Here is a 20,880-nt window from a genome sequence, read left to right on the forward strand (position 1 = left end):
CAGGTTTGGTCTGACCCCCATGGGTCAGATACCTGATGTCATTCCGACCGCCTATAACACGTCCACCCTGATACAATATAATGAGGGCAAACACTTCGCTGGTCTTTACAGTTAGCTTGCAATAAATATTTGTTGACTGCTAGGCACCTGCTGTGAACAACTTCTATATTCCTTTACGTCTTAGGGGTTGCATGAACGAAAGACTGCATTTGTGGGTGAGTGGGTGAATGGGTAGGTGAATGAATGAGCAAAGGTAGCGGGTAACAGTTGCTCGCATTCACTGAGCGCCAATGATGGCTCTGGGCGCCAGAGACCCAAACACAGCTGCACCACGTGGCCCGTTCGGCACCATGTGACAGGCTCCGCCTACTTCCAGGAGTCCTCCACTGTCCCACCAACCACCGCTCCACAATCCTGATTTCCGGTTTCATCGGTCGCAGAGGTCAGTTGCCCTAACGACCACCTCGTTCCCGCCTCTAAATTGCGTCACTTCCCCCACTCCTGCTTGGACAATTGACGCGCCTGCGCAGAATGAAATCCAAGACTAGCGGGTTCCTTCCGCGCAAGCGTCCTGACTGGGGGGCGGGGCCGAGTGGCGCCGCGGTGCGCAGGCGCAGCCGTCGGTGGGTCGGGGTTCGGCCGCTTGGGAGGTGAGTTGGGGGCTTGGCGCTTTGGTTCCGCAGCTAGGGGCTTCCCGAACTACGCGGCCCGTAAGGGAAGATCGGTCTGGGGCTGGGGTCACTGCGCGATCCGCCGGGTGCTGTGTGTGGGCGGTGCAGAGGGGAAACTGAGGCCGGGCGTCGTCAGATTGGCCTTCACTAGTCCTGGCTTCCCTCGCCCGGACCCCGGGCCTGGGAAATGCTGGTTCGCAGATCCGTGGGTGGAAAGCGGGAAGTAAAAGCGCCCCGCCTGTAGGGGCCGCTCGCTGGGTGTACGCTGCTGTACAGAGAAACGGTCCTTTTAAATCGGGCCCCTGTCTCAGGTCGGGGCTCCTGTCCCAGCGCCGCTGCTCCCCAAGTGGGTGACGTTGGCCAGCCTTTTGACTTCTCAGCCTCAGTTTTCCCCTCTGTAAAACGGGCATTGTCACAGCCCCTGCTTCGAGGGCGAGGGGTTTGGGGAGGATTCAAGCCACAGGGCCCAGTGGAAAGTGAGAGCTCAAATTGGCTAGCAGTCCTATTTCACACTTAGGGTCTTCTGCATATTGTGCTAGAAGCGGTCGAAATCTGCACTTGAGGACCCGCTGAACACCTCTCCCTGGCTGTGTAAAGCTTGGACAAGTCGCTTCCCCTCTTTGAGCAGCACATCTCTTATAGGGGCTGTGGAAGTATAGGCCTCTAGGCAGCGGTTCTCAACCTGTGGGTCGCGGCCCTTTCACAGGAGTCGCCTAAGACCATCGGAAAACACATACATAATTACATATTGTTTTTGTGATTAATCGCTATGCTTTAATTATGTTCAATTTGTAACAATGAAATTGGGGGTCACCACAACATGAGGAACTGTATTAAAGGGTCGCGGCATTAGGAAGGTTGAGAACCACTGCTAGGGTCTATGTGAGAGCATTCCTTAATCAGGCTCTTGGTACATGCTTACTAGAGAATGACTGGTTTTTGTTATTGTCAGAACATGGGTGTGCAACCTGTGTCCCTGAGTGATGTTCCTATTTCTTTCCCTGATTATTTGTTGAGTCTGTTTTTCCTCTCTCTCTAGACCAGTGATTTTTAACACCCCCCCCCCGGGGGGGTACTGGGAAATGGGGACATTTGTGGTTGTCACAACTGGGGTGCTCCTGGCATCAAGTGGTTGTGGGGCCAGGGATGCTGCTCAACCCCCACAGTGCCCAGGACGGTTCCTCAGAGAATGATTGGCCCATTTTTGTAGGGAGCAGAAGGGGTACTTTGGAGGTAGTCTCAAGTCAGACTACCTGAGCTTAAAACTGATTTGTGTCAGCTGGATGACCTTGAGTGGTGCCCTTATCTTTCTAAGCCTCAGTTTTTCCTTCTGTAGAATGGGAATTAGGTGAAACAACTTAAAGTCTCAGCAAACTGACCAGGGAGCCAAATCCAGCTGAGGCCTGTTTTTTAAAATGAATTTTTGTGGAAACATAGCACGCCCAATGGCATACACATTGTCAGTGGCTGTTTTTGCATTATAATAGCAGTGTTGTCTTGTTGCCACAGAGACCCTGTGGCCTGTGAAGCTGACAGAATTTACTCTGGCCTTTTTCAGAAAATGTTTGCTGATCACTGAAATAAACCATTGCATGTACAGCACTTAGTGCAGTGCCTGGAACGTCCTCAGCATTTGTCACCTGAGGTTTATAAATCAGTCTTGACTGGAAGGGTGAGTGACTCTAAAGGGGATTAAGCTCTGCCCCAGGTCAAGAGCTGTAGTCTTACTTGATCTTACATTTTTTGGCCAAGACCCAACTTGGGCTGAGGTGAGAAATGCTCAGTGATAGTTGAAGGAATAAAGGGGATTGTGGGCAGGTAGGCAAGACCAAAGGTCTTCTACTGATGAGGAAACTGACACCCAAAGAGAATGACCTCCCCAAGGAACCTGGTTGTCACTGTTGACAGTGACCTCACGTTTTCCTGAGTCCATGTGGATCAAATGCCACCAAGTGCTGGGGTTAAAAGGAAGTTGGCCTGTCCAGTGGCTCACAGTCCGCTGGCTGAAGACAGGCCTGGAAAGAGCCTGTAGGAGATGCTGGACCCGAGGTGGGAATAGTATGGGCTTTGCTGGGAAAAGGTGCCTGGCTCTCTCTGAGGAGGTGACCTTGCAGCTTGGTGTCGAAGGGAGAATAAGTTTTCCTGATGGGTCAGAGGAAAGGTGAGTAGTGGGTTTGAGTGGAGCATGGAGGGTTTGGAGCCCAGGGGGTGACACACCACTGCTGAGGGCACACTTGTTACATTTCAGGGAGCTTTTGAGGGTTTATACTAGTAAGTATGCAGGACAGTCTGGTGGCATTTTACAAGGAAACTTTGGGGAGTGAACACCAGTTCTAGCTTTGGGGCAGCCTTTCTTGGGTACCTGCAGTATCCTAAGGTGGGTGGGAGAAGCACCCACAGAAGTGGTGGGCCATCCTTCAAAAAGTGGGTGCCTCTCCTTCCCAAGGTGGGTCACTCATTTTGGTAAGGTATGTCATTTTTTTCTTTTATTGATCAGTCTTTGGCAGGGAAATAAGAGGAATAGAAGTTTTTTTGTTTTTTAATGATAAAATGAAAAAGTGGACTGAGAGCTAGAAGGGATTCTGAAGGCGCCCAAGAGGAACTGTCTCTGGGACAACACACCCCCCCCTCTTGCCCCCGAGCCTGGGGCATCGCCTGCTCACCCTTACCAGGCTTACTCTTGTGCTCTGTGCCCTGCTCTGTGCCCTGGTGGTGCTTTCTGGGAGCTCATACAGGCCTCACTGTTAGGAGAGAGTAGGTCTTTGAGAATGTTGTCCTGCAGCCAAAGACCTACAAGTTGTGATTGTTCCAAAGACACAGAGTGCCTAGTAGCCATCGAGCAAAAGTGCCGTCCCTGTGTCAGGCTGGGCCCTGCTCTGTGAGGAGCAGAAATTTTGTTCATCTCAAAGCCATGAGTTAAAATCAAATGTTCACACTGTTTGCTGTCCTCTCTGCTCAATGAGGTGAGAGGAGAGGCAGCAGTTTTTAGGGACCACCTGTCAGTCCTCTGCTGTGGACCCGCAATCCCTTTTCTGCACTTCCAGAACCCAAATATTCAACACACAGAAGATTTCCCAAAGTTTGTAGCAAAATCGTTTGGCCAGAAAATCTGACCTGTGCTGACCTAAAGCCTTAATTTTCCTCACTTAGTGTCTAGCAGTGGTTTTCAGCTGGGGTGGTTTGGCCATGTCTGAGGACATTTGTGATTGTCACCACTTGGGGGGTGCTCCTGGAATCGAGTGGGTGGGGGCCAAGGATGCCCCCACAGAGAATGACCCAACCGCCATGTTGGCAGTGCTGAGGGGGAGAAACCCTGCATTAATTATTTGGGGAAATAGTGAATTTAATCCCTGCTCACAGTAGACACCAGTATAAGTCCCCAATGGTCAGACAGTATAAACCAGGATGACCCCAGCATCTGTGTGTCACCCCCTGTCTCCTCCCATTCAGGCTGTGCATGTAAATGTGTGCAGCCTCCTAGGACCTCAGTAGTCAGGTGGTTATGGAACACAGTCTCCTGGGATCCATGGACTCCCCTGACCCGGGATGATCCTGCTCCCACCCCCAGCTCCCAGGGAACATTAGATGGATGCCAGGGATGCTGTTCAATGTTCCATAGTGCACAGGAAAGTTCCTCACGCAGAAAATGTGCCGCACATTGGTGGTGCCTGGGCGGAGAAACCCTGCATTAGGTGCTGAATTCTCAACCACGTGTGAAGACATTTGTTAACCCATTTTATAGAAGAGGAAAGTGAGGGCATCAACTGGGACTCTCAGGTGTGACACAGGGACAGGGAAGGCAGCATGCAGTTGGCCTTGGGTAGAAATGGCCGGACCTAAGACATTATGGCTCCAGGTCTTGTTCTTCAGGAAAAAGGGATGTAGTCTCTGGCCCATCATCCATACACGGGCCCAGGACAGGCTCCAGGGCCCCTGACTTGTTGACACGGGGTGTATGGGAGGAAATCACACCAATAGCCAGGAGAAGCCCAGGGGCAGGCAGGAAGAGTTGCCTTAAATTACTTCAGTGGTGGCAGGAGGGGTGGGAGCAAAGGCCCTGAGATACAAAGGGTCCGAAGCATTGGAAGAACTGAAATGAGTGTGACTTCATTTTTTCCATTTCCTAAACCTCCAGTGTCAGCCCCTCCGCCTCAGCTCCATCCAGGAGTGCAGGAAACAGTTGTGCTAAAGATCAGATTTCTTTTTTCTGCTATTCTTAAGCAAACAGCCCACGTGTCCCTGAAAGGGAAGCAGATCCTCTCACCCCACACATACAACCGGAAACGCAGTGTGAATCTCACATGACTCAGTGTGCTCAGAAGTGGTGCCCAGGACTCTTAGGCAAAGTCCAGCCGCTCAGCGGTGTGTTCTTGCCCTGCCACCGGTTGAACTTGTGACCCGCTCTGTAAGGCCCTGGCACGCCTCCATCCAGTTTGCCGTCATAGTGCTGGAGGAGAGGGTGTCAGCAAACAAAGGCCCAAGTAGTAAATACTGTCAGCTTTGGGGGCCACAAGGGAAAGTCAAGCATACTATTATGTAGGCACTTATATTCATAGAATACAAAAGCCATTCTCAGCTAAGCAGGTAGCTGAATGTGACACTTGACCCGTTTTAGAACAGACTATGCAAAAGGATCCGGGCCCTGGGATCTCAGAGGTTTATATCCTAAGAGGAGGGCCTTTGAAACAAAGTTTCTTAATTAGAGTAAAATAGACATAAAATTTTCTATTTTAACTATTTTTTGTTTGTTGTGTTAATCCTCACCCAAGGATATTTTTTCCATTGATTTTTAGAGAGAGTGGAAAGGAGGCGGGGGGCAGATCAAAAAACATCAATGTGAGAGAAACAAATCAATTGGTTGCCTTCAAGCTGCACACACCCCAACTGGGCTAGGATCAAACCTACAATCCAGGTACGTGCCCTTGACCAGGAATCAAACCCGAGACCCTGTGCAGATTGACACTCTAACCTCTGAGCCACACCAGCCAGGGCTATTTTTTTTTTTTAAATATATTTTATTGGTTTTTTACAGAGAGGAAGGGAGAGAGATAGAGAGTTAGAAACATCGATGAGAGAGAAACATCGATCAGCTGCCTCCTGCACATCTCCTACTGGGGATGTGCCCGCAACCCAGGTACATGCCCTTGACCAGGAATCAAACCCGAGACCCTGTGCGGATTGACACTCTAACCTCTGAGCCACACCAGCCAGGGCTATTTTTTTTAATATATATATTTTATTGATTTTTTTACAGAGAGGAAGGGAAAGGGATACAGAGTTTGAAACATCGATGAGAGAGAAACATCGATCAGCTGCCTCCTGCACACTCCCCACTGGGGATGTGCCCGCAACCACAGTACATGCCCTTGACCGGAATCGAACCTGGGACCCTTCAGTCCCCAGGCCGATGCTCTATCCCCTGAGCCAAACTGGTTAGGGCCTAACTATTATTTTTAAGTAACAGTTCAGTGAGTGTAAGTACATTCACATTGTTATGCAACCATCACCACCATCCATCTCCAGAACTTTCTCATCTTCCTAAACTGAAATTTTAAGAGAGAGAGAGAGAAACATCCATTTGTTGTTCCACTTATTTATGCATGCATTGGTTGATTCTTGTATGTGCCCTGACTGGGCATCAAACCCATAACCTTGATTTATTGGGGCAATGCTCTAACAAACTGAGTTACCCAGCAGGGTCTGCCTCTGAATTTGACTCCCCTAAGGACCTCCTGTGACTGGAATCACAGTATTTGTCCTTCTGTGTCTGGCTTATGTCATTGAGCATAATGTCCTCAAGGCTTATCATGTTGTAACATGTGTCAGAATGTCCCTTTAAAGCTGGATAATAGTCTATGGCCGTGGTCGGCAAACTGTGGCTCTCGAGCCACATGCGGCTCTTTGGCCCCTTGAGTGTGGCTCTTCCTAAGCCTTAGGAGTACCCTAATTAAGTTAATAACAATGTACCTACCTATATAGTTTAAGTTTAAAAAATTTGGCTCTCAAAAGAAATTTCAATCGTCGTACTGTTGATATTTGGCTCTGTTGACTAATGAGTTTGCCGACCACTGGTCTATGGTATAGATCAGCGGTCACCAACTGGTGTTCCGTGAGGTCCGAAAGGTTGGCGACCTCTGGTATAGATGGAGCACATTGTGTGTGTCCACATTCATCCATCAATGGGCTTTGGAGTTCTGTCCACCCTTCAGCTGCTGTGAGTCATCCTGCTGTCTGTCGAGAATGTGTGTAGAACAAAAGCATTTTGGGCGTTCTTGGCAGCATGTCTGTCTCCTTGGGTTTAGAGGCCGGCAGGTGGCCAGTGTGTTCTCAGGACCCTCCAGCTGGGGAGCACGAGTCACCTTTTGGGACTTCACTCTCTTCGAAGCAAGCAGGGTGTGGTTGCTCTCCGTGGGCCTCTGTGTATCACCCCAAGATCCTCTAGCCATTTGTCCTCCAGGCTCTGGCCCATCCTGACCCCAGACCTGGGTCCAGGGATGCTCTTGGGCCAAAGGTACTGCTTGGTAAAGGCTCACTGTGTCCAAAAATAGAGGGGGAAACTCATAACCACCCCCCAAGAGCTTTCCAGGGTGTCTGTAACTTTCTGTCCAACTACAAGCTCTCCAGCATAGCTATTTTAAGTTTGTCCCCTTTTTAGACATTGAGATATAATTCACATACCATAAAAAGTAGTAGGTTTTCGTATATTCACAGAGTTGTGCGGCCATCACATGAGTTCCAGAGCATTCCATTACCCCTGAAAGCAGCTGAGTCCCCATTAGCAGTTACTCCCCAGCCCCTGACAACCACAAACTCCCTTCCTCTGGATTTGCCTGTTCTGGGCATTTCATAAAAATGGAGTCACAGTGTGGCCTTTTGTGTCTGGATCCTTTCCTTCTAAGAAGCAGTTGATGATGCCCTAGCCGGTTTGGCTCAGTGGATGGAGCGTCAGCCTGCAGACTCAAGGGTCCCAGGTTCGATTCCGGTCAAGGTCATGTACCTTGGTTGCGGGCACATCCCCGGTGGGGAGTGTGCAGGAAGCAACTGATCGATGTTTCTCTCTCATTGATGTTTCTAGCTCTCTATCCCTCTCCCTTCCTCTCTGTGAAAAATCAATAAAATATATTAAAAAAAAAAAAAGAAGCAGTTGATGGATGAGGTTTTCCATGTACCACAGACAGAGAGCTTGTAGCGTGGCCAGCATCACATGTCTTGACTGCCCTTGCACTGCAACTTTTAGGTGCCAGATGCTGGCATCAGCTCTGTGTGCTGCCAGGGGTTAATGACTTCCTCTTCTGATCTCTGGCCAGTGACGGGTTAATGAAGATGGGGTCAGGAGGCCCACTCCTTGATTTCTAGGGGGCACAGGCTATTCACCCCACTGGAGGTATTTCAAGGGGCCAAGATGCTTTACACCGTGGCTCCCAGCCGTGCTGAGCGGATATGAGGGGCCTTGGGCAGCATGTAGGTCCCCACCCCGCTCTTGTGTCCTCTCTAAATGGGAGCAATGATGCACCTTGGAGGTCATTATATGGTGGAAGTGAGATGTGCTGTGTAAAGTGCCAGGCGCATCACAGCAGCTCTGGTAGCAGACTCCTCACACGTTTGTTATTCTCACCCAGGCACTAGACTAGGGATATCGGGGACTGGTCCTTCTCTGTGGGGGGCCACCCTGGGCTCTGTGGAGGTTGAGCAGCATCCCCGGCCTCACCCACTCAATGCCAGGAGCACCCCAGTCATGAGAACCACAGATGTCTCTAGACCAGGGGTGGGCAAACTTTTTGACTCGAGGGCCACAATGGGTTCTTAAACTGGACCAGAGGGCCGGAACAAAAGCATGGATGGAGTGTTTGCGTGAACTAATATAAATTCAAAGTAAACATCATTACATAAAAGGGTACGGTCTTTTTTTTTTTAGTTTTATTCATTTCAAATGGGCCAGATTCGGCCCGCGGGCCGTAGTTTGCCCACGGCTGCTCTAGACAAAGCCCAGGCAGTACAGCACGGTGCAGAGGAACCCGGGAGGCCCTTAGGTGGCCTGGAAAGGGATCCGTGCCCTGTAGGGCCTTTCCGTCTGCTCAGGCTATCCCATGGTGCCTGTGTCACCCCTTGTGGGCCTTGGAAACTTGGGGTTCACAGACCTCCAGGACTCCAGCCTATGCGAGGCAGCCCTGGGGAGCCCCAGGCTGTCCCCATCCAGCCAGTGAAAGGGCGAAGACTGCCAGGCCCAGGGCTATGTTACCCTCCTGTGAGATCAAGGAGGGACTGCAAGGGGTGCTCCGCCCACCCACATGCCCAAGAGCAGGGGCTCTGAGCCTCATTGCTTCAGTGTCTCATCTGTGAAATGGGATTGTTAATGTTTTGCCTCACAGATAAAAGTGGCCAATGTGCCTGGGTGGGGGACACACCTTCTGCAGAGTCCTGCCTGGAGTATGACCTGGGAGTAGGTGGAAGAGTGCGTATCTAAGCAGCCCAGTCCTCATGCTTTTGCCTGGGGTCTGCAGATCCTGAAAACCCCTGGGTGTCATCTCTTCCCATCTCAAGATGGACAACAAGAAGCGCCTCGCCTATGCCATCATCCGCTTCCTACATGACCAGCTGCGGCACGGGGGGCTCTTGTCGGACGCCCAGGAGAGTTTGGAAGGTATGCATGGGCCTCCGTCGGCCCCGGGAATGGAGTCTCCTGTCTCCAACTTTGTGCCCCCACTGCCTCCTCCCACTCCTGCTCCTCTTCCTCCCCGCCTCCCTTTCTTTCATCGGAGCCTAGAACCATTACAGGATGGGTATGATAGGTCAGCACACGTGTCCAGCCGTGGACGCTGCTCCTGTCCTGGATTCACAGCCAAGACCGCCAAGCCCTGAGCAGGCACAGGACTGAGCTCTCCGGCCTCCTAGCCCAGTGCTCTTCCCCCACTGCAAGGGTGCCAACCCCTGTCACTTTAGGGCAGGCCTCTGTAGGAGGAAAAGGAGGCATGTGTGTCCTGGGGCAGAGGGCAGGTGGGGCAGCCCTGCACCGGTGGCCCAGGGCTCTGAGTAGTACCTGTCTGTCCCACGTGCAATTATGTTGCCTCTGGAAGGAGCCCAGCCTTGAAGACTTGGGCGGGGGATGGTGTGGTCTTAAGCTTTGGGTTCTGGCCGGACTCCTTGGAGGTTCAGCAGAATGTCCCAGGCATCTGGATCCCCGAATGGCACTCCAGGCTGGGCTCAGCTCCGCAGCTTCCCAGCAAGGTAGCCCAGCAGTGTGACCCCACGGAGAGCACCACTGGGCAAGGACCGTAACTTCCCCCACACTTCCTTGCTCTCAGGGCTCAAGGGCATGTCTGGCTGACTGGAAGAATCCAAACCAGGGTCAAGGAGCACACTACACACTGTGCTCCAGGGTCTCTGCCAACCCACTGAGGAAAACTACTGAGGAAAACAGCGTGAGCCCTGCCTCCTGAGCCTCATAAACTCGGGTCCGTGCAGAAGACAATATCTGTGTGTTCCTTGCAGTTGCGATCCAGTGCCTGGAGACCGCCTTCGGGGTGACATTGGAAGACAGCAACCTCGCACTCACTCAGACTCTTCCAGAAATATTTGAAGCTGCCGCAGGCAAGGTGAGCTGCGGGGCCGCCCCCATCACAGCCGAGAGCAGTGAGAACAGCATGGGTAGCCAATGGCTCCGAAGCACGTCCCTCCTGGTGAGGGAAGCGGGGCACCTGCATTGTGGGCACTGGGCCTGGTTCCTCTCTCTCAGAGCTCAGAGGCCCCTGACAGGGAGGAAGGCTCAAGGAGCCGAGTTTGGAGGAGGAGGAGGACAGCGGGATTGCCAGCTTTTTTCTTTGGGGCCAGGAGATGCCACAGAACCTGAGGAGTCCTGAGGTAACCCCGCCTTCGGAGGAGGACTCGGCCGAGGCAGAGCGCCTCAAAACCGAAGGTGAGAGAAGGTTCTCTGTCCCCACTGGCACCTCCCCACCTGGATCCAGAGGCAGGCTGATCCCTGGCTCTGAAGTCGAGGTCGGGGTGCTGAGCCTTTGGAGACAGGAGTCCAGGTGGGGGTGGCTTTTAAGAACACAGATGTATGTGGAGAAACCATAGCCTCACACACCATGGGTGGAAATGTAAGCAGTGCAGCTGCTGTGGAAAATGGTCTGACAGCTTCCCAAATAGTTAAACACAGTGATCACATGACCCAGCAAACACACACGCCTACAAAGATGCTTGTACACAGATGCTCACAGGAGCACAGTTCGTAGTAGCCAAGAAGTGTAAACCACCCAGATGTCTGTCTGCTGGTGAATGGATACATACAAGGTGGCCTATCCATGCACTGGATTATTCCTCAGCCAGGAAAAGCAGTGAGGCACTGACCATGCTACAGTGTAAATGGACCTTGAACACATGACGCTCAGTGAAAGACGCCAGACACAAAAGGCCACACAGCGTGATTTTGTTGATGTGAAATGTCCAGAACAAGAAAATCCACAGACCTAGGAAGTGGCTTCATGGTTATCGGGCTGGGAGGGGAGGATTGACCACTGATGAGGACAGGGTTACTTCTCGGGGTGGTGGAATGTTCTGAAATTAGATGGAGGTTATGGTTGCACAACTCTGAATATACTAAAAAGCCACTTAATTGTATACTTTTAAAGGGTGAGTTGTGTGGTATGTGGATTACATCTCATTAAAATTGGGCTCTATTTCTGAAAAGATGCAAAAGTGACAGTATTTGAGACTTACGTCCCCAAATACCACAATCAAAGCAGTGACAGCTACCATCACCAAGCGCTGGCTCAGCCAGCCCCTGAAGACACTCGATGCAAACTGCACCCCACGCCTATGCCTGAGTGTTGCATCCTGGTCCCCGAAATCTCAGACCTTCAATTAGGAGCTGGGAGAGCTGGGAATGACACCTCAGACCCCCTCAGGTCTCGTGTGAACAGCCAGTGTACACTTTTTTCTTTTTCTGTAGGAAACGAACAAATGAAAGTCGAGAACTTTGAGGCTGCCGTGCACTTCTATGGGAAAGCTATCGAGCTCAATCCCGCAAACGCCGTCTATTTCTGTAACAGGTACCTGCCAGGCCTGCTCGGAGGCCCCACCAGCCAGTCTCACATCCTGGCAAACAGGATGGGCTGTTGTACTGTAGGTTACTGATTGCCCCACTGCAGTCCCAAATACACAGTGTCAGGCGGTCAGCGAGCTGTCAGTCAGAGTCGATAGTGACATTTAAATTAGGTGGCACCATTCTCTACTCCGATGTGCGGCCAAGAAAATAACCCACAATTTGGATACGTGACATGCTCATGACAGCATTGGCAATAGTGAGGAACTGCATCTGGCCTGTCATTTTTCGTTTTCCTTGTTTTTAAAAAATTAAGTTTATTGGAGTAACAGTGGTTAATAGCATTGTATAAATTTCAGATATACAGCTTTATAATATGACATCTGCATACTCCATTGTGTGCTCACCACCCAAAGTCTAGTCTTCTTTCCGTCATAATGTATTTGACCCTGGCCTGTGCTTTTTTATTTATTTATTTATTTTTATTGATTTCAGAGAGGAAGGGAGAGAGAGAGAAACATCAATGATGAGAGAAAAATTACTGATTAGCTGCCTCGGGCACACCCCACACAGGATGGAGCTTGCATCCCAGGCGTGTGCCCTGACCAGGAATTGAACCGTGACCTCCTGGTTCACAGGTTGATGCTCAACCACTGAGCCATGCCGGCTGGCTTGGCCTATGCTTTTAAAGGAAAAGTCAAATGAGCTGTCACATAGCCTCACTGTACGGAATATTGTGTTAATGGGAGGGACTGAGTGGAGAGCAGGAGGCAGAACCGCAGTCGGTGTGGAAGCCGTGGGAACACACAGTGTACAGAAGACACCAGAAGCATGTGTGCCAAAGGTGGTCCACATCACCTCTGGGTGGAAGTGTTTTTGTTTCTTTTTTTTTAAACTATTTTTGGGGGGAAGTAATTCTAGATATACAGAAAAGTTGCAGAGGGACTTATTTGGCAACACAAAATGGGCCTGAGCTTCACCCAAAAGGAAGAGCCTCCATGGCGAGCCCTGGGACTGTGGGTTCGGAACCAGGTCCTGACGCTGCCTGTCTGCTGTGCAGCATTGGGCCACTCCCCTCTCCCTCAGCTTCAGTTTCCTCTGGCAAATGGGATAGCACCCTTCCCCCAGCCCCCCAGCACGGGTGCCTAGCAGACAGATGCCTGTGTCAAAGCCCACATACCCCTTCACAACCCCGTACCCACCCTACCTTACAGATGGGGAAACCGAGGCCCATCCACAGGTGGCTTGTCGTAGGTGACCAGTGAGGGACACAACTCTGAACACCCTGCTTTGTTTCCCTAGAGCCGCCGCCTACAGCAAACTGGGGAATTACGCGGGGGCCGTGCAGGACTGCGAGCGGGCCATCTGCATAGACCCATCCTACAGCAAAGCATATGGGAGGATGGGGTGAGTGCCTGGCAGGCGCCCCTTGTGGGGCCGGACTGCCCCTCCCCCCTGCATCCACCACATTCCTCCTCTTCTGATTGTGTGGGGGGTTTTCTGTTCCATTAACCAACTCTCCAACGCCAGCGGTGGGTTCACCATTCAATTTAGTCCTGACACCACCTACCTGGAGGTAGTCAGACCCCACTGGTGCAGGGCTCAGCCCCACTTCAGACACCAGTCACGAGTTGTCACTGTGTTTCTGACCAACCAGCTATAATAAGGGCTTCTCACGACCCCCTCCTCAGGATTGACAATTCCCTAGAATGACTCACAAAATTCAGGAAAACCCTTTACCTACATTTACCAGTTTGTTAGAAAGGATACAGATGGAACAGCCAGATAGAGGCACACAGGGTAAAATCCAGCATGGTCCTGGATTTTGGGTGCCAGAGCCTCTGTCCCTGTGGAGTGGGGGGTACGCCACCCTCCTGGCACATGGATGTGGTCACCCTCTTTAGGTGTGATTAGAAGGGGCTTGTGAATAACAAAGGAGACACCTATGACTCAGGAAATTTCAGGAGCTCGGCCAGGAGCAGCAGGGACAAGGACCAAATAAACATCTTTGTCTGACCACCCTGGCCCCATCCTTTGGGCCTTCAAAGCCCTTGGTGTTGGGTGCCACCACTAGGACACGAGTCATTTGAATTGTCCTATGTTCATCCTCTTAGCCCCTCCCCTGACCCCCTCTTGTGGCCTCCACTGGAGCCCAGACTGGACCAGGAATGATGGCATTGACATGGAGACAGTTTGAGGTGTGGGGACTGAGGGAGGGGCCAGAGCTCTTGGGGCCTCTCCCCTTCATCCCCAGCATCTTCCCCCAGCCTGGCGCTCTCCAGTTTGAACAAGCACGCGGAGGCCGTGGCCTACTATAAGAAGGCCCTGGAGCTGGACCCCGACAACGAAACATACAAATCCAACCTCAAGATCGCGGAGCTGAAGCTGAGAGAGGCACCCAGTCCCGTGAGTCCCCCGGGAACAAGGGCGTGATGCTGTCGGAGGCAGAGGACAGGGCAGGCCAGGCAGACGCTCTCACAGCTCACAGGCTGAGGGCTGGGCTGCTAGGGGACCTGGCATTTGTTTAATCAGGTCTGAGATACACATTCGGAAATGCCTGTCAGGGAGGAAGACGTTTTCATCCTCACAGAGCCCCAGAAACAGGAGAGGACGTGCTGCAGGGCCACACGGGGAGGCACCAGGGTCAGTCATGAGGTGAAGGAAGAGGGGACACGTGGACCAGAGCCTTGGTTACGATTTCATGAGAAGGGAGGGGTGAGGTGGGGGGAGCAGGCTTAGGTTTTACTAGTTTGAATAATTGCAGGGGACTCTGGTAGGGCCTAGCCCTAACTGGCACCTGGCTCTAGGGTGATTAGGGCGAATGGCTAGTGGCTGAGTGTGAGAGCCCCGCAGAGAAGGGGTGGGAGTGGACAGTGGGTTACCTGACTTGCCTCTGGAAGGTGCACTCCTAGGTGAGTTATTGGCCGTCTCTAGGCATTGGTTACCCTGAGGAGGGCCCATCCCTCCAGGGTCTGCCAGGCCCCAGATGTCAGAGCATCAGAAAATGAAAGATGCGTTAACACAGTACTTTTCCCTGGTGATGGACGGTGGGGCTCCTGCTTTTTATGAAGTACCCCTAGCCCTATGGGCTTGCTGCTCAGGCCGAGAGAGCATCTGTTTGAGCGAAACACCTCTTAGAACTCCAGAGGGGCCCCACAGGGGGTACTAGCTCTCAGATCCTGGGCCAGTGTCATCTCCCTGTGTCCTGATCCACTAACCGTGCTTTCCTCACCCACAGACAGGAGGGCTCGGCAGCATCGACATCGCGGGCCTGCTGAACAACCCAGGCTTCATGAGCATGGTGACTGCCCTCCTCGCCCCAGCAGCGTCCTCGCCCCCCACCCGGGCCTGCACGTCACTGCCTGCCATAGACCAGGGCCACTCGTGTGGCCCTGTGGACACTGGGGCTGGGGTCACTCTGGGATGGGGCCTGCCTGGGCACTATGGGGTGTTGAGCAGCATCCCTGGCCCCACCTACTCCAGGCCAGGAGCACCCCCAGTGATGACAACCACAGATGTTTCAGTTGTTGTCTTGTGTCCCCTGGGGCCAGCATACCCCCAAGGGAGACCCCCCCCCCCCCATTATTGAGCCAAAGGACAAATTAGATCCTGCCTCTCCTGGCTGAATAACGTGGGGAAACTACCTCCCCGCTGCCCAGCATGGTGTTCTCACAGGAGACAGTGATAGGGCCACGCCTGCAGGTGCGGATGGGACGGCAGAGCACTAGGTATCCCACTGAGAGCGGGCTCCCCGCTGTGACCTGAGGGGGCTGGTCCCTGCACACACATGCCCATTGCTGAGTGAGCTTGCTCGGCCTGAGGCCGCACTGCTGGTCTACAGGCCTCAGGGTGCAGGGTCTCAAACTGGAAGAGAAAAACCCTCAGTACATCAAGGAGCATCTCGCCTCCTAAATGCGGCAGAGGTTGTACTTCCGTTGTAAGCCTGTGCTGCAGCAAAGCCAGGGTCTTCGTTGATGTTCTGGCTCAAGGACTCAGCCTAACAGCAGCCACTCCTTTTGACTTCAGCCACCCAGCTCCTGCTGGTTTGTGTGCTGTTACTGGCATGGCCATCACCCTGCACTTACGTGTCTGTGTGGCTTTTGGCAGAGCTGAATGGTTGGAGCAGAGACCCCCTGAAAGCTGACAGTACTTACCTATGGCCCTTTACAGAAAGTTAGGAGCCCGTGCGCAGTGGTCTGGCAGAACCCTGACCTGGGTTCTGAGGAGATGTCCTCAGTGGAGCTGTGGAGGCACCAAAGTGCCCAGTGCAGTGTTGCTGACTGATAGAGCTCTCCTAATGTCTCGTGACCCAAAAAAGATAGAAAATACACACACCCAGCGACACCTAAGGTGCCAGCAAAGAAAGGATAGGTGCCCTGGAGTCTCCTGAAATAAGGGTCCCAAACGGGATCAGAGTGGTGAAACATGAGTCTCATCGCATGGAGGGAGAAGTGGGGTGTAGGGGAGAGGCGGGGAGAGCAAGTACCTGGGGTGACATACTGGCTGTGCCGGGGCAGGAGAGCCCAGGGTGCTCGAGAGGGACCTTCTCGGTCGGAGCATGTTGGAAGCTGCCCTCTGACCATCGTTTTTTTTCCTCAGGCATCAAACCTGATGAACAGCCCCCAGCTTCAGCAGCTGTAAGTGACAACCCTCTTCCCCTGGTCTTGTGCTTAAATCCCTTTTTGTGGTAAAACACATCAGATTATTATTTTAACCATTTAGTTTACAACTCAGTGGCATTACGTGCATTTCAGTGTCGTGCAGCTATCCCCACCACCGAGTTCCAGAATATTCCACCACCCCAAAAGAAGCCCCATCATTATAGTCACTCTCCCTTCCCCTAATCCCTGGCAATAACTAACCCACTTCCTGTCTGTGAATTTAATTTTTCTGTTCTGGAAATTTCACTGCGACCTTTGGTGTCACAGACATTTCTCAGTGTCAGCTGGGGGCCAGAATTGTCCCATTGAGAATCAGTGTCGTTAGGGCAAAAAGCCATTCCTGGAAAAGCTGATGACCTCACAGGGCTGCCATCAGGGAGAAGGGTGGTGACACAGAACGTCTCCTGCTAGCGGAGGCCAAGGGCTGAGTGGAGCCACTGGGGGACGGGTGGGCTGGGCCATCCTGTACAACTCACAGGCTCTCCTCTTGCAGCATGTCCGGGGTGATTTCCGGCAGCCACAACCCCCTGGGGACTCCGGGCACCAACCCTTCACAGAATGACCTGGCCAGTCTCATCCAGGCGTGAGTAGACCTGCATAGTGGAGGCACGGTGGGCAGGCAGGGACGCTCCACGTGGGAAAATGGAAGCGTCAGCGGTGTCCTCCAGCGAGCGGGCACACTGCTGTTGAGGGTCACATGTGGGGGACGCGTGATGAATGCCTGGGGGACATTTCCATGTGGATGTTTGGGGAAGCGGCTGGTGTCCCAGCGAGCTGAGCCTGGCGCCTCTCTCACAGGGGCCAGCAGTTCGCTCAGCAGATGCAGCAGCAGAACCCAGAGTTAATTGAACAGCTTCGAAATCAGATCCGAAGTCAAACACCCAGTGCCAGCAACGATGACCAGCAGGAATGACCGCTCACGTGAGTCCCCTCAGGGGGGAGGCGCACCCCCTTCCAGATGTTTCCACTGAATTTTGCTCCTCCCCCTCCCAACTCCCACTCAGAGAGATGGACTGAAACTTCACAGCTTCTGGAAGTGCTGGTCCCTAAGTGTGTCTACAGGTGACAAGAGTACAGGGAGTATTGGCAGAGTGCTTTTCTGCGCACCTGCAGAAAGTGTCCTGGTGGCCCCAGTGGGTACGAGATGAGGTCACCTGGGCAGGGGAAGGACAGACCTCTATCCGCCGCTCCTTCATGCCCAAGTGTTCTGCCTGGGTTTCATGATTTTGGGGTTTTGTCTTGTTTTACTGTGAGCAGATGTTACATGTACACTTGCTTAAAAATATACTCGGAGGGTCCCTGCAGGCCTTGGCTGGCTTGGTTAGCTGTCCCTGGGCCCCTGACCTCCACCCTGTCTGTCTCCAGTGATTCTGCTCCTTAGAGACAGGTAGCAGGTGGCTTTCTTTATTTTGTTACCGTCCTCCTCACATTTTTATATTAACCATGATTTTTTAAATAGAAAAATGTAAAGAAAAAGCACAGAAAACAACCTTAATCTTTCCGTGCAAAGCAATGAATGTTAATATTTGGAGTATACTTTTTCTCCCTCCCCCCCCCCCTTTTTTTGGCCTTAATTTTAAGATAAAACATAGGCCAGTTTTGTATTTGTTTTTTGTTGGAACTTTATCCCCCAAGTACTTTCACCGACATTTTCACGTCTGGGCCCCAGAACCACCTGTGATGGTGACCGTGCTGTTTCTGTGCTCACACGGCACCACGAGCCACGCGGAGGCAGAGTGGATTGCGATCTCATCAGCGGCAGCGATGCCCTCTGGAATCTGGGCACCTGCCTGGCTGACCACCCCATGTCTTGTCCTTCCAGCCATTCCAGTGCCATCGGGTTCTTCCCAGCTGACTGGAGCCTCCACACGTTCTGCCGTTTTCTCCCATTGGATTGCCAGAGAGGGAAAAAGAAAAAGAAAGTGGACCTGCATGAGATGGATTTTTATGCTTTTTATTTTTTTCCTTTCACCCTCACCTCCCTTTTTGTACTCCCTTATGGCTCCCAGACCCTTCTCGAAACAGAGCCAGCAAGCTGTGAACGCAGACCAGCACCAATCTCCAAAAAACCCAGTCACTAAAGTATTTTCTAGAATATTCCGAAGTGGGGATGGTCCTCGGGGTGTTCTCCGAGAAGTTACCGGTTTTACGTCCAGCTACGTACGAAGCCTGAAGCCTCTCTTTGAGTCAACCTTGTCTGCTTGGACGAGCTCACTGCCAGCCACAGTCTGGGCACCGTGTCCACCGGACCCTCAGACCACAGGTTTTTGCATGAGGAACTTTAGTTGCAGATTCCTAAAGACATTTTCATTTCCTGTGCCTGTCGGGAGCGGGACTGTCTTGGGTGCCTAGGGCCAGCTTTGGGGACAATCGAGCATTTTGATAGATGTGCTTTTCACCCCTTTTGATCCTCCTCCTCCAGTACTCACACACGACAGACCACGAGGCGGGTGATCATGACCCTGGGGCCTGGCCCCCACGCCGTCCCAACCTGCCTGTGTGTTCTGGCCCATGGACTCCCAGCGGGCTCCTCCTCCTGTTCTGGGGCCCCTGTGCCCCCCTCCTCAGCCTGCAATTGCCAAGCAGGCAAGCCAGGGATGGGTAGCCTGCCTAAGATGCAAGGCCACCATGGACATCCCTGCATCCCCTGCTTGGGCAGGTCTCAGGGTGAATCTGCTGAGACCCTGTGCTGGCAGCAGTGTTGGAGGCCCCCTGGTGGTTCGCAAAGTTGACTCAGTGCCGTGTGTCATAGGAAACTAGTAGGAAAAGGTACACCACCCGCCACTGCAGTCATCACTTGGATGGCAAGGTGGCCCTAACTCTTGAGTGCTAGCCATGGTGACAAGAGTAATGTGTGGGAATAAATAGACATTGTGACCTCTGCCAGTCTCTGCATTGACCTCTCGGCACCACCCCTGCTCTTCCTGCCCCAAGTTTCTAGAATCCCCGCAGCCTAGAGTTTCCCCATCACTCAGGACATGACATCACTGCCTGACATGACATGACAGCTCTTCTTGTGCCAGGGTCCCAGATGGCCCCAGAAATGGCAAACCTCGGGCTGTCCCATGTTTTTCCCTCACCTTTGACCACAGTCACACTCACACACCCATCATGTAAGTGATGACCTTAGGGGTCAAGCTAGAATCCTAGGTTCTCAGGGACAGAGCAGTAAGGTTATTGTTCATTGCTTTTCTAGTATGTTTTCACAAATTTCACCATTCTGTAACCCAGGGACCCTCCCTTCCATAACTTCCAGGGGAGAGACCTGGCCCCAGGCAGAAAGGAGCCCAGGAAACCCAGGCTTGTCTTGGCACCAATCCTAGGGTCCATCCCCAAACGCTTGTGGATATAGGAAGCACTCCACAGTCACTACATAAGCCTTGCATGAATTCTCAGCTCCTATTTACAACATGATGTGGTAGGCACCATCATACCCATTTCACAGGTGAAGAAACTGAGCTTTGACTCTCAGCTCACCCAGCCCTTGAATGGCAAAGCTGGTGCAGTGCGACCCCCGGTTGCAGGTCCTATGCTAGGAGTGGCTGGCTGAGGACCCCACCTCTATGTGAGGGCTGCCCGCTTCATCCACAGATGAAGGCTCAGCAGTGGTCCTCCCACAAGTCAGAAAATCACCAAGTACAACTGCAAATCAGCAGCCCCAGGAAACAGTCTGGTATGGACAGTGAATGGGGAGGGGGCAAGAATGAGGCCTGTGCCTGTCTTACAGGGTCTTCACCAGGGGTGATTCTGTCACAGAATCACTACTGTCATGACTGGCTGTGCTCCTGGCATCAAATGGGTGGGGGGCCAGTGATGCTGCTCAATACCCTGCAGTGGCCAAGACAGCCCCTCACAGAGAATGACCTGGCCCCCATGTCCACGGTGCTGAGGGGAGACCCTCCACTAGGACAGTGCGTATCAATGTGTGACACCTCCCAGCCCAGCAATATCAGCAGCTGGGAGCTGGGTAGAAATGCAAATTCTTGGCCTTCCACCGCCAGACCTACTGGATCAGAAACTCAGAGTGGGTCCCAGTCATGTGTGTGTGAACAAACACTCCCGATGATTCTGATGCCCACCAATGTTCTAGAACCATTGGTCGGGTCTATGCATTCCGAATTTATTTAGCCAGCCCCCTATGCGTTGTGCATTTAAAATAGGCAGGATGGTGTGGCTCAGTGGTTGAGCATCAACGCATGAACTAGGAGGTTACGGTTCGATTCCAGGTCAGGACACATGCCTGGTTGTGGGCTCGATCCAGTAGGGGGTGTGCAGGAGGGAGCTGATCAATGATTGTCATCATTGATGTATATCTCTCCCTCTCCCTCTCTCTGAAATCAATTAGAGCATATAAAATATTTTAAATAGGAACCCAGGTGATTCTGAACCACATATTTGGAGAACCCCACTTTGAGAAACACTGGTGGGAACTTGAAAATGAGCCATTCATTCCAGAAGCATCTACACGTGCCTTAGGACTTCCCAGACGATCTCCATTCCTTCCCTC

General features: G+C 52.3%; 1 protein-coding gene across 4 annotated transcripts; it reads left to right on the forward strand.

Moving 5' to 3' along the window:
* The first annotated feature begins 563 nt into the window (after window positions 1–563).
* SGTA (small glutamine rich tetratricopeptide repeat containing alpha) lies at window positions 564–19,255 on the forward strand. Of its 4 annotated transcripts, none has more exons than XM_006101142.3 (12): window positions 564–650; window positions 9,173–9,312; window positions 10,161–10,264; window positions 10,500–10,584; window positions 11,620–11,719; window positions 13,015–13,119; window positions 13,980–14,118; window positions 14,951–15,013; window positions 16,312–16,349; window positions 16,867–16,956; window positions 17,172–17,294; window positions 18,196–19,255. In XM_006101142.3, exons 2-11 carry the CDS (start codon window positions 9,213–9,215, stop codon window positions 17,284–17,286), a joined length of 939 nt encoding a protein of 312 aa, XP_006101204.1. In that variant the 5' UTR covers window positions 564–650; window positions 9,173–9,212; the 3' UTR covers window positions 17,287–17,294; window positions 18,196–19,255. The 4 variants fall into 4 exon arrangements, with proteins under 4 accessions (XP_006101204.1, XP_023620430.1, XP_023620432.1 ...); XM_023764662.1 differs by lacking the exon at window positions 564–650 and adding an exon at window positions 2,230–2,343; XM_023764664.1 differs by lacking the exon at window positions 564–650 and adding an exon at window positions 5,560–5,583.
* Window positions 19,256–20,880: the final 1,625 nt, after the last annotated feature.

The sequence above is a fragment of the Myotis lucifugus genome, unplaced genomic scaffold, assembly GCF_000147115.1.
Source record: "Myotis lucifugus unplaced genomic scaffold, Myoluc2.0 scaffold_342, whole genome shotgun sequence".
Lineage (NCBI taxonomy): Eukaryota > Metazoa > Chordata > Mammalia > Chiroptera > Vespertilionidae > Myotis > Myotis lucifugus.